At 32.1% G+C, this 12155-nt stretch overlaps 3 protein-coding genes across 7 annotated transcripts; 2 read left to right on the top strand and 1 right to left on the bottom strand.

Annotated features, from left to right (window-relative positions):
- The first annotated feature begins 2792 nt into the window (after positions 1 to 2792).
- Positions 2793 to 6095, top strand: LOC123881498 (transmembrane protein 45B-like). 4 transcript variants are annotated; one of them, XM_045930205.1, is made up of 4 exons: positions 2793 to 2998; positions 4138 to 4421; positions 4566 to 4625; positions 5442 to 6095. In XM_045930205.1, exons 2-4 carry the CDS (start codon positions 4279 to 4281, stop codon positions 5902 to 5904), a joined length of 666 nt encoding a protein of 221 aa, XP_045786161.1. In that variant the 5' UTR covers positions 2793 to 2998; positions 4138 to 4278; the 3' UTR covers positions 5905 to 6095. The 4 variants fall into 4 exon arrangements, with proteins under 4 accessions (XP_045786161.1, XP_045786158.1, XP_045786160.1 ...); XM_045930202.1 differs by having other exon boundaries at positions 2795 to 2998; positions 4138 to 4625; XM_045930204.1 differs by lacking the exon at positions 2793 to 2998 and adding an exon at positions 3119 to 3289 and having other exon boundaries at positions 4138 to 4625.
- Positions 6096 to 6279: 184 nt separating this feature from the next.
- LOC123881500 (cadmium-induced protein AS8) lies at positions 6280 to 9645 on the bottom strand. 2 transcript variants are annotated; one of them, XR_006799481.1, is made up of 5 exons: positions 9485 to 9645; positions 8993 to 9242; positions 8002 to 8277; positions 6641 to 6762; positions 6280 to 6549 (listed from the first exon to the last, which is right to left on the bottom strand). XR_006799481.1 is itself a non-coding variant. In XM_045930206.1 (4 exons), exons 2-4 carry the CDS (start codon positions 9231 to 9233, stop codon positions 6752 to 6754), a joined length of 528 nt encoding a protein of 175 aa, XP_045786162.1. In that variant the 5' UTR covers positions 9234 to 9242; positions 9485 to 9645; the 3' UTR covers positions 6280 to 6751. The 2 variants fall into 2 exon arrangements, 1 of the variants encoding a protein (XP_045786162.1); XM_045930206.1 differs by having other exon boundaries at positions 6280 to 6762.
- Positions 9646 to 10221: 576 nt separating this feature from the next.
- LOC123922881 (protein FAR1-RELATED SEQUENCE 11-like) lies at positions 10222 to 12129 on the top strand. Its single transcript, XM_045975550.1, has 3 exons — positions 10222 to 10708; positions 10790 to 11803; positions 11902 to 12129. The coding sequence occupies exons 2-3, from the start codon at positions 10796 to 10798 to the stop codon at positions 12127 to 12129; spliced, it is 1236 nt and encodes a 411-aa protein (XP_045831506.1). The 5' UTR covers positions 10222 to 10708; positions 10790 to 10795.
- Positions 12130 to 12155: the final 26 nt, after the last annotated feature.

The following is a 12155-nucleotide window of genomic DNA, read 5'->3' as shown; positions in this document are numbered from 1 at the left end:
ACTTATATTCTATTTTTCGACTTCTCCTTAAAAGAAATAGAGAAGTAGAAAATTGTATTTATCCCTGTTTATCCTTAAAAGAATTAGAGAAATAAAGTAAAGAAGTAGAAAATAAGGAGAAGTTACGTCAAACACAATATTTTACCTCTTTACTACTTTTAAGAAGAAGAAAAAAAGTAAAAAATAAGTAGGGTCAAACAGACCATAAATTGGATCAAATCGATTTTTTTTAATTAGTCATCCAAAATTGAACTGAGATTTATTTTATTAAATAAGAGTCTCCTCCTCGGTAGACCTCGATGGATCTCTTTCAAGTGTCGAAATCATATAGGGATATCCTCATATGATGTTAAAATTCTAAATTTCAAATATTGTCAATGTAAATTTTTGAATGAAATTTGGAGGGGTGTACCAAACCATAGGGGAGAAATATAAGAAATCAAAACCGGTCAACAATGGAGGGCTGAAATCACATATATAATCGTGACACTTTAGAGCTAAAAGTGTAATTAAATATTTGTTTATTTTCATTTGTGTTTTTTTTTTTCTTTGTTTATTTCATTTTTAAGAGATTTCAATATTGAAAAGATCTTGGGTTTTATGTTTTGATTTTTTTCTTCATGGGTATCAGAATGGGATAGGGTAGAGGATGATGAGGAAAATGGAAAATAAATAAAAACATAAATATTTAGTCATATATTTAAAACAAGCCGTATCATTAAAAAACGCATACTGTGTTTGCCACATGAACAATCTTGTGTGGTTTGATTCGAGAATGACTAATAATGGAAGAAGTTTTTGAATGTTAGGGAGAAATTCAAAAGGAAAAATGCAGGGACTAATGATAAAAGATTAGTTAGTAGTTAATTAATTATTTATTAAGTGGTTTAATTAAGTAATTTAGATATTAATGAGATATATTATTTATATTATTAGTTTGGTATTTATGTTATTGGGTTGTTAAATGAGCTTTATGCCCTTAGGCCATTAGGAGTCCTATAGATGTAGTGTTCTTTCATATTTTAACCTAATGAATGAAAATGAATGTTTTATTTTATGTTTATTTTACTTGCTTTCTTTATTGTTTTTCTAGGTTTAGCTTAGTGTAGTTTGGTAGAGATTGAACTCTCTATCAACTAACTTCATTAGCTCAAAAAAAAAGGGTTACTATGTTGGTACGAAGTTTCTACCATCGTTTAGTGGCGATTAATTTTTGCTAGAGAATCTGTTGGGTACACAAAGTGGATTCTCCCCTTTCAATTGATCAAATTTTCTCTAAATGCAAAAGTAAATAATCGAACTTTTAACCGCTTGCTTAAGAAATTCAAAGCCTCATATTACAACTATAAAAAAAAAAACTATAAACCCTAGTAATAATAATCAATTAACATTAAACATGAGTATATAATTATAATTTTATTTGTTAATTATTTAATAAATGAGAAAATATATTATTCATATTTTTAGCGTGAAATTTCCAGAAATCAATTAAATATAATATATTTATTTATTTTACGACAAATAAATGCAATCTCAACCCTAATACCAATGCCTTCTCTAATTGATTCCTTATAAATATATGGTTGGATCTCTTTGACTATATGAGTAGCGGGGCATCTCCTAATACCATTCATCTTCCCCGTCCGGTCACTCTCCCTCTCTCCATGTCTAGATCTAGAGTGAGGAAATAAATCAGAAACAAAATTTCATGATTTTCAATCAAGTCTTAGTCAAATGGAGATTATTTCAAAATAAATCTTTAACCATTGTGATTTCTTTGATTAGATATGAAGAAAAAGGTCAAAACACTATAAGTGGGAAAACATGCTCTCAAAACTCTTTTTCTCTCCCTTAACTCATATTTGAATAGTGTCCAAGTTTTAGCAACAAAACTTACAACATATTCTTTTCCTTCTGTTTTTCTTCCATGCTCATGATCACGTTTTCCATACTTTTCTTTCTTATCCCACAACAATCTTTATGGATCGTAAAGTAAGGTTTCTATGCTTATGAAGATAGAGCTGCACCACAACAATTATTTAATTAGAATTTGATATAGTACATATTCAAAATGGTTATGAAAGAGTTAGATGCCATTAAAAATTTGAGTGAAATTCGCCAAATCATATAACTTTTTTATTTGAAAAAAATAAACAAATTGACTATTCGTGAAATTCGCCAAATTCAATATAACAATGAATAGCATCGCTGTAAAAAGTATCTCTTTCGTTCCATAATAACTGACTCATTTGAGTGATTCACATATATCAATGTATAACGTTGACGATTAATATATTTAATTATATCATAATAAAAATTATAAAAATATGATTAAATCAAAATATATGAATAATGTACAAGCCAAGCCCAATAATACTGGACCTGAAGGGGTGTGTTAAGAATCCTATATCAGTTGAGAGATAGTCTGACTAAGTGTGTATATACTAGAGACAATCTTTACTTTACAAGCCGATTTTGTAAGATGAGTTAGACCCAATACATATTTCTAAGACAATCAAGTGAGTCCCACACGAAGGTAGTAATGGATAGATGAGGAGTGCTAGCAACACACTCTTTAACAAACACACTCTCTTCTATTGGTTAAAATTTATATGGGTCCCATAAAAATTATATGGGTCCACATTTTTTTATGGGACCCATGTGAATTTCAATCAATAAAAGAAAATGTGTTGGAGTGTGTTTGTTAAAGAGTGTGTTGTTAGCATTATTCATGGATAGATTATTTCAACTTGTGACACATATGTGTCGATTATTAATATTATGCATATGTTAGCACTTAGCAGTGACATATTTTATTCCAGGTGTTTATTTCTCTCTTCCTCTAAAACAAAAAAGTTGTGAGTTTACACTATGCACAGAGTAGCTCTTATCAACGTTGTTATCATTTGGTGAATGATTAAGCAGATTATTATTAATTAAAGAGAGTTGAAAAAAGGGTTCTTTCTATCACACTTTCTGCATCCAAATTCATCATATTGTAAGTAAACCAAAAACCTATATCTAATTTACATCATTTTTTTTTCTTTAGATACTCATTATTATTCCCACTATAATAAAGCACCTAATTATTCATATTTCATACATCATGCAACTTGAAAAAGAAAAAGAAAAAGAAAAAGAAAAAAATCAAGTTTTTTGCTCATGTACACAATTTGTCTCTATATAAGAGAATTGAAATGTACTTGAGATTTTTCAGAGTTGTAGGTGGAACTCTTTGATTGATGTTTCTTCTTAATTTTACATTGTTGCTCTGAATTCTGATGAATCTGTTAAGTTTGATTTTCTGACTATTCATTATTACAAATTTGGAATTGTCTACTTTGTTAATTTTCACTAAGAAACTAGGTTTGTGATTTCCCTAAAAATGAAATTTTCGAATTGATCCTAAAGATCAATTTTTTCAAGGAATTTCTAGAAGCAAAGTTTTTTTCTTCTTTTCATTTTGTGTGTTGAGGTTACAAGGTTAAACTCTTACCACTGAGTTGACACCTCGTGAACAAAAGTAGAATTGAATTAGGATTGATTGCTTGATTAGAAAAATTAAGGGTATGGAGATCTTTGAAAGGATGCCTCATTGACTCTCATTGTTAAGAAAGAAACCTTTTTAGTTTTTACTCCGTCTGGTCCTTATTATAAGAAAAAGTTTGTTTTTATTAGATTCATAGAATGTTTGATGTATCTGATTTATGACATGGACTAGATGCATCAAACATTCTGTGAACCTACAGAGCAATTTTTTTTTCTTATGATAAGGACTAGAGGAAGTATAATATAAACTAGCGAAAACATGAATTTCCATTTTGATATGGAATCTGTAAAGCATACTGCAAACATCAGTTGATATGGAATCTGTAAAGCATACTGCAAACTTCAGTTGTTTGAATGCTTATTCCAACATGTTATTAGAAGATATAGTGAACTTTTATCTGAAAATATGAAGTTTTTTAGGATAGGAAAATATGTTGGTAAATTAGTGGTTATGTCAGTTTCTAGGGTTTGAACTCTGGATCTCCTTCTCAAAACTCATTTGGTGTCCCTTTGCTCACTTACTGAGCTACGCACACGAGACCCGAAAATTTGATGTTTGTAAACTGACTATGCTTTTATTCAAAACAGGATTAATTAGTGGTATGTTTACAAGGTGGAGATTTTTCAGTTGCTATTATCAGCCGAAGAATCATTCAACAATCTAGTTGATTAAGTGAACCTGAAAGATTTATTTAGAGAGTAGTAAAACTAAATTAGATTATCAGCAAGATGGGATCTTTCATAGGTCATATTTTGCCAGGAACCTTATTTCTTCTAGTTGGAGTATGGCATATATGGTCCTCTGTGGTGAGGTATGTATCGAATCCTAAGACATTCCGAGTTTGTGTCTGGAATCCAGTACCGGGATTTGATGGGAAGTTCAAACACTTGGAACTCTATGTTATTTCAATCGGTGCTTTCATTGACTTATGCGTTGAGCTTTTAATTGCAACACAACTCAAGTTTTTTGTTGGTGGAATCTTGAATTCTACTTACTTGAATAACTTTGAGCACTCAGGAATGCTTCTCATGTTTTTTATCTTCGGTGTTGTTACCCTGCTCTCAGAAAAGACAAGGTTAGGCGTTGTTTTGTTCCTAGCTTTTTCTTGTTTCAAATCATTCACTAACTCAAGTAATAAAAACGAATAAGCTCTCTCCCATATAGTTGCATTAGAGATTATATTTATGTCCTAATGATGCTTTTGTTTATCCTTGTGGTAGAATATACCTTGTAGCTTTCTTGCTGTTATTTTATTTTTGCAGTGTTATTTATTTGATAAGGTTTCATATATTTGATTTACTCTTATGAGTTCCCTAATCATCCTTTTGTGTTACTTTTGTCAGACAATGATTATGATTATTATCAGTTATGAAGCCGAATTTAAATACATAACATTATATAATTGCCAAGTAGTTGCTTTTAAAATATCTGAATATGCCTTTTTTTGGTCCATAAACTATGGTAATTTATTTTCCTCCTCTAAGGGCATGTTTGAATTGACTTAATTGAGCTTATTTACTGTCATAAGCACTTGTAGGTTGTGACAGTGTTTGAGAGAGCTTATGAAAACACCTTATGACATGTCTACACATTGTTTTCAAATTATTTTCATAAGTTAACCATGATAGCTTATAAAAACAACTTATTATGTACTGTCATAAGCACTTGTAGGTTGTGACAGTGTTTGAGAGCTTATGAAAACACCTTATGACATGTCTACACATTGTTTTCGAATTATTTTCATAAATTAACCATGATAGCTTATAAAAACAAATTATATGCGAACAATTTGACTTTATTTTACATTGTTATAGAAATAACTTATAAACTTATATGATAAGCACTTATGCTAAATGCCAAAACAGGGTCTAAATTTGATCTTATTGTGTAGATATGTTCCCTTGCCAGAAGGTGCACTTTGTTTGATTGCTGGCACAGCATTCACTGCGGAGTATCTTCTATTTAACTTTCACTCAACAACACACAAAGGCCTAGAAGGCTATTATCATGTCCTCCTCGCCTTCTTGATTGGTCTTTGTGTTTTATCTTCAATTGCTGGAGCCCTTCTTCCAACCAGTTTCCCGGTCGATTTATGTAAGGGCATTGGCATAACACTGCAAGGAATATGGTTCTATCAGACAGCCTTTGTTCTCTACGGCCCTATGCTACCGGCCGGTTGTAGCATGAAGGACAATATTATCACATGTCATTCGAAGGAGAGTGAGATTCGTGGTGAATTGTTTGCTAATGTTCAGCTCTTTTTCGCAGTCCTTGCCGTTCATGTAGGAACTATAGCATCCTTTGGGTTTGCAGCTTCAAGATATGGGAATTTTGAAGAACTCGCTCCTAATTAATCTAGATTATGATTTTATGTTTCCAATTTTCTCGGTGAATGTAATGTTGGAGTAAACAATTGCTGCATTTGTGTGGTGAAATGGTGTTTAGAAGGTCAAATGTAAAGTTGATTTGTAAATTATTCATTTATTTGGCTTACAGTTACAATGTAAATTAAAATAATATGAGGGAGTGTCTTGGATTATACTTGCATCTATGATCACATTCCTTGGTGCAGTTACTTTTTGCTAGAGTATTATTAGCTCTACTTCATTTTGTTTAGAGACATGCATGTTTTAAGAAATGAAAAAATGTCACCCTATCTTGCATAATTCTCCATGAGTTTTGAGTATAGAAGGGGTGTTACATATTTCATATTTGTTTAACCTGATAAATTGTTCCCAACAAGATTGCCATAATAACCTCCATCACAAATAATAGACGGATAATCTGGGTTTTTACACAACACAACTTCCATAATTTTGAATTATACAAAATGATCCAACCACTTCAATTATCCTAAATTTCCTAACATATTGTGATATCAGTAATATGCTTTCAATAAAAGAAGTGATGCGTCAATATCTGACTTTATCTTCTTCCCTATATTGCAGTCTGCCGTTTTAGCCCTTCATGTCATCGTTGTGTTCTCTGGATCGTGATACCTAATACCAGTAACAACAGCGGGAAAATTCTTTTCAGTGTTGCTAATAAGAGCCACATCAATGCAGAGAAATAGCGAGAACAGAGCAATACGATTTCTCATTAACTGTAAAAACAAGACCTCCTGTTCCAAGCTAACAAAATGAGAAACTATGAGGTCCATAAAAAAATAACCACAAAGCCAACAGTTGTGGGTAGAAAGAGTCAATCTTTTCCTGCAAAATAAGAGATGCAAATGTCAAACTACTTTCCTCAACATCAGCAAGTATAGTCTGAAGAACACTTTCTGTCAAGCTTGATGCTTTCAAGAGAACATTGCATGCATACTTTTTCCCGATACAAGATTCTCAAATGTGTGTATTATTTCATCAGGAAGAATTTATCATGAAATCAAAACTTTCAAATGGAAATCCAGTAGGATAAAAATCTTTTTATTTAAGAGTGGGGAGATTTATGGGAACAGAAAGGGGAAAATAATAAAATACATCAATTAGAACTGAATGCAGGATCAGTTCAAGAAAAATAACAATCATAAGTTTTTCATGTCCTAACTTCAGAGAGAGAAAAGATTTGCATCTTACACAGTTGCATTTTCATGCATCCATTGTAGTAGCGGATTGCATACCGTCCGATCAAAATTAGACTGCTCACATTTTAACTGTGTGATTTGACATAAAATGCTCAATTGAAATATGAAGCGTCTGATTTTATCAGGCGACCGGCAACTGTAGAAAATGCGTGAAAAGTGAAAACATGACTGCAAAGAATTCCAAACCATGGAAAACCTATAGCTATTAGCTACTGTCAATGTAAAGTTGTCAAGGTCTACAATCATCATAGGAAGAAAAAACTATTAGTATGAAAGTTGGGGCATTTCTCTAGATTCTGATATTGGTCTTGTTTCTAATAACGGTAGTTTTCTAACATTGTTACATGACATAAAAATGAAATAGCACCATCAATTTAAGAGTAATGGATGAGATTTGACCGTTTGAGAGATTCTCATTGCTATTGTTAAAGTTGCCGGGTTCTAGGTATAGAAGGCTGTGCGACTAGGTCACGGGTTCAAGTTGTGGAATTGTAGAAATGAAAGGTAAGGTAAGGCTGCCTACAATAGACCCACAATGAGTCCCAATCATTCCTTAAATCCGGCCTATCGCAATGGGAGCGTTGCAACACCAGATTGCCATACTACTTTCAGGTTTAGGAAGAAAAATAGCGAATAGTGATTAAATATTCCAAAACTAATAGAAGATAATGTGTTGGATAACTTGGTAGATGAATGAGCTAAATGCTAAAGTGGAGAAAAATTGAACTATGAAATAACAATAAGTAGAAAACCATACACGCAACAAGATAGATAAATGGTGCAAAAAGGAAAGCAAAAATTTATACAAGACAAATACTAGGTAATTGAGTAAAGATGAATTTGATATTCTAAAACAAAATAATACCTTTACGAGGGAAAAACAACTGGTCCTGAAATGCTTGTATACTTTTACAAGCAGACGTAGTAATTAAAGGCAAACTGTTCTTCATGTCAAAGAAATCAGTTCCATTGATTGATAAATATTTTTGCCGAAAGCAAGAGAACTTTTCACCAGCTTCTCTTTGAAAATCAGACACAGAAGGTACATTTCTAATCCAAACATCCCCTTCTGTTTGTGCACCAGAATGATGACCGCCGGAACGTGCTAACTTCAATGCAGTGCTTTTTGTTGCCAAAAGAGCTGAATTAAAATAAGTCACAAGTGATGTGCATGAGTTTAAGACTAGGAACCTTAGATTTTAATCACACATAATATTTGCATCAATTTGAGTATGATTATCAGTATCTTACAATACACCTGAGTCATATCTCAATTCAATACAAAATTATATGCAATCGATACAAATCCCTGTTGTTTATCTATTTTAGACATAAATCTCATTAAATTTTGATTCATTATGTTGACTCCCGATTCACTATGTTGAATCTAACTCATTCCAACAAATCACTGCTTAAAATTAGTATTAGTGAGCCACTATTTTTTGTCAGCTATATGTATAGCCAGCCACTTTCCTTATGACTCAAATTATTTTCAGTTCATATATGATGTATCATCTTATAACATAGTTATCACTTATATCACATGTCTTTACTTAAAAATGTAATCTTTTTATTGATAATATATCTTACGGTTCATGATTCAGAAAATAGTGCTTCCAATTCACAATATGAATAACTTCAATAATCATGACTTTGAAAAATACACATCCTGATACTAACTAACTTCTACTAACTAACTAACTCTTAACTACTCTAATTACCATACATTCTAATATCCTAACAACTCCTAAATCCTGATAACCCCTAAATGCATGGAAAATAATTCAATACATCACAAGTGACACATTGAGAAATCAACAAATGGTTTAGCTTAACAATTAACAAAAGAGGTATACCATTATAAGGAGCTGCAAAAATGACGTTAGCCGGAAGACCAATTCCAAATCCAACAAGAGTGATACCAACATTGAATCCAATGCCACAACCAGCTCCGACATAACCAACAACTTCAGGACCAAATCCAGGACCCCATCCAACACCACAACCTATGCCGAAACCCATTCCATAAAATGCTCCATAAGTTGGATGCACAGGGTTCCATTTTTGATATCTTCTAAACAAACCCTTTATAATCATCACAACAACCTAACAACATTTCAGTTATACTTAATAATTAATCAACAAATTAACTCACAAGTCACAATCACAACATGTTTGTTGAAATGCCAATGAGAAACTTTTAGTCAAAGACATTTCAATATTTATATTGAAAGTAAGTAAATAAAATCTAAAATCACGTTTAGAATTTGAAATACACATTTATTAATGGGGTAAGGATAAGTACTAAATATAAAATATAAAATGGAAAGAGAATTGTGAAGACTTACGAGGAGAAAGCTATAATTGAGATTGGAATAAGGAAAAGTGATGAGTATCGGAAACGTGAAATGAAATCATAGAAAAAGAGAGTGATTATCCATACACAGCACAGGACATAGCAGTAGACAGTAGTAGCAGCGAAAGCGAAAGACCAAGATAGAATAGAAGATGATGATGATAATATTGATGATGATAAAGTATTATTTTTTGTAAGTGGTGAAAAGACAAAATAGTCCCCTAATGATGCTAATATAGTTTAGGATTAAATTGACCGATTACTCAATAAAATAATTAAATTAATGGTGGATTACTGCACTGCACTCCCTGCAGTTATTTTTTCACGTGAGGTAATCCGTTCCTGTGTCACTTGATGCCCACTAACGGCACAAGTTAACATAAGAGTTTACTAACTAGTGTTTTTAGGTACTAGCTAAGGGGAAAAAAAAAGTTAATTTAGTCGTTAAACTAACACTCTCTCACCAACTTAGTTCCTGAACTATTAAAATCAATTAAAATGTCTGTAAGCTATATTCACTTCCATCAATTTAGTCTCTCTTAAATAATTGTATTATTGTAGAATATATATATATATATATATATATATATGGGTATTGCTACAAGACACCCATGAAGGTGTTTGTTAGCATCAAACACCCATAGTAAAAGACAAAAATTAAAGTAAAAGTAAGATTTGTTTTTCATTTGCCGCTATTGACTTTTTTTTGCGGGAAAGAATGGTTGTGCTTCTCATTATTCATTTATTAAATTTTATAAAATAAATCAAAACAACCCACAACCTAGAAACCTTTCCTTTCCCGTGTGTAAACAAGAAAGAACCTTTCCGTTCCATTTCATCATCGCCGTTCGCCGTTGGTAACCTGCGTTTCCTTTCGTCTCAAGAGCGCCGCCGTTACCGGTGGCAGTAAGCGACCATCAACCCAGACCAGGATCAAAGGCTTGTGTGAGTTGAAAGAAGAAGAAGAAGAAGAAGAAAAAAAAAAGGAAACGCAGAAGCAGAGAAAAATGGAAACACAGAAGAAAAAAAGCCTCCTGTAAGCCACCATCAACCCACACCTCTCTACCTCTCTGATTGAGATAATTAAAGATAATATCACTGTTCAAAGCTTAAGCAGTGAACAACAGTGAAGGAAACGCAGAAGCAGGGGAAGTAAAAAAAGAAATCAGCTTCAACATTGCGGAGATCGGTACGCCAGAGTGACTTTCATCAAAAGGTATAATATTTTTCTTTTCAAATCATGTATTTTGGGATTTATTCATCAAATGGTAAAATTTATTCTCTTTAATAAAACTAGGTTAACATGACATCTGAAGAAAATAATGATGCTAGTGATTGGCACTTGGAAGCTCTTAAAGATTATACTTCTATATATGCAGATGAACATGTAAGTTCTTTACCATTTCATGAACCACAATATGAACTCTTTCCACAAGTCCATAACATTGATGAGTTGGTTCCTTTTGAAGGACAAATATTTAACAGTGATGATGATGCTTATGATTTTTATTCTTTATTTGCACGAAAAAATGGATTTTCGATTAGACGTGATCATGTTTATCGATCTTGTATACACGAGTCTGAGCATAATCCAATGGGTGTTTATAAAAGGGAATTTGTTTGTCATCGTGGTGGTATTGTTAAACAACGCAAAATTAATGAAGTGGAAAGTAAAAGGAAACGAAAATCATCAAAATGTAATTGTATGGCAAAAATGTTGGTTGCTAAGAGAACAATTGATTTAGAGGAAAAATGGGTGATTACATATTTCAACAATTATCACAATCATGATTTATTGGATGACAAAGAGGTTCAATTTCTTCCTGCTTATCGTAATATCCCAATTGCTGATCAAAGTCGTATTCTGTTGTTGTCGAAAGCTGGTTGCGCTATAAGTCTTATAACGAGAGTGCTTGAGTTAGAGAAAGGAATAGATACAGGTAGCCTACCATTTTTAGATAAAGATATTCGAAATTTTATTCAATCCCAAAGTAGTATTGGTAAAGAAAATGATGCTTCTGATGTTCTCAAATTATGCAAAAGTTTGAAAGATATTGATGATGACTTCAAATATGAGTTCACTATTGATGAAAATAACAAATTGGAGCATATTATTTGGGCATTTGGTGATTCAATTAGAGCATATGAAACTTTTGGAGATGTTGTAGTTTTTGATACCACATATAGAATAAACCGTTATGATATGCCGCTTGGACTATGGGTTGGTGTTGATAATCATGGAAATTCCATTTTCTTTGGTTGTGTTCTATTGCGAGATGAGAAGATTCCATCTTTCACATGGGCTTTAAAGGTAAATTTTTATTTACTTAAACTTGTCATCATTATTAAAGTTTGTTCAAATTTTATATACTTATTGAAGTATTTTATATTTATGTTACTATTTTTCAGAATTTCCTTGCTTTTGTCCAAGGAAAATATCCAAAAACAATTCTTACAGACCAAGATCTCGCACTTAAGGAAGCCATTGCAATGGAATTGCCAAACACAAAACATGCATTTTGTATATGGCATATTGTTTCAAAGTTGTCAAGTTGGTTTTCTTTTGCGTTGGGTTCAAGATATAATGACTTTAAACAAGAGTTTCATAGGATTATGTTGATAGGAGATTTTATGTAGGATTATGTATTTATGATAGTAATGTT

This window comes from Trifolium pratense, linkage group LG4 (genome assembly GCF_020283565.1).
Source record: "Trifolium pratense cultivar HEN17-A07 linkage group LG4, ARS_RC_1.1, whole genome shotgun sequence".
NCBI classification, from domain to species: Eukaryota; Viridiplantae; Streptophyta; class Magnoliopsida; order Fabales; family Fabaceae; genus Trifolium; species Trifolium pratense.
Note: the sequence above shows the minus strand (reverse complement) of the source record. Positions and strands in the feature narration are given on the sequence as shown.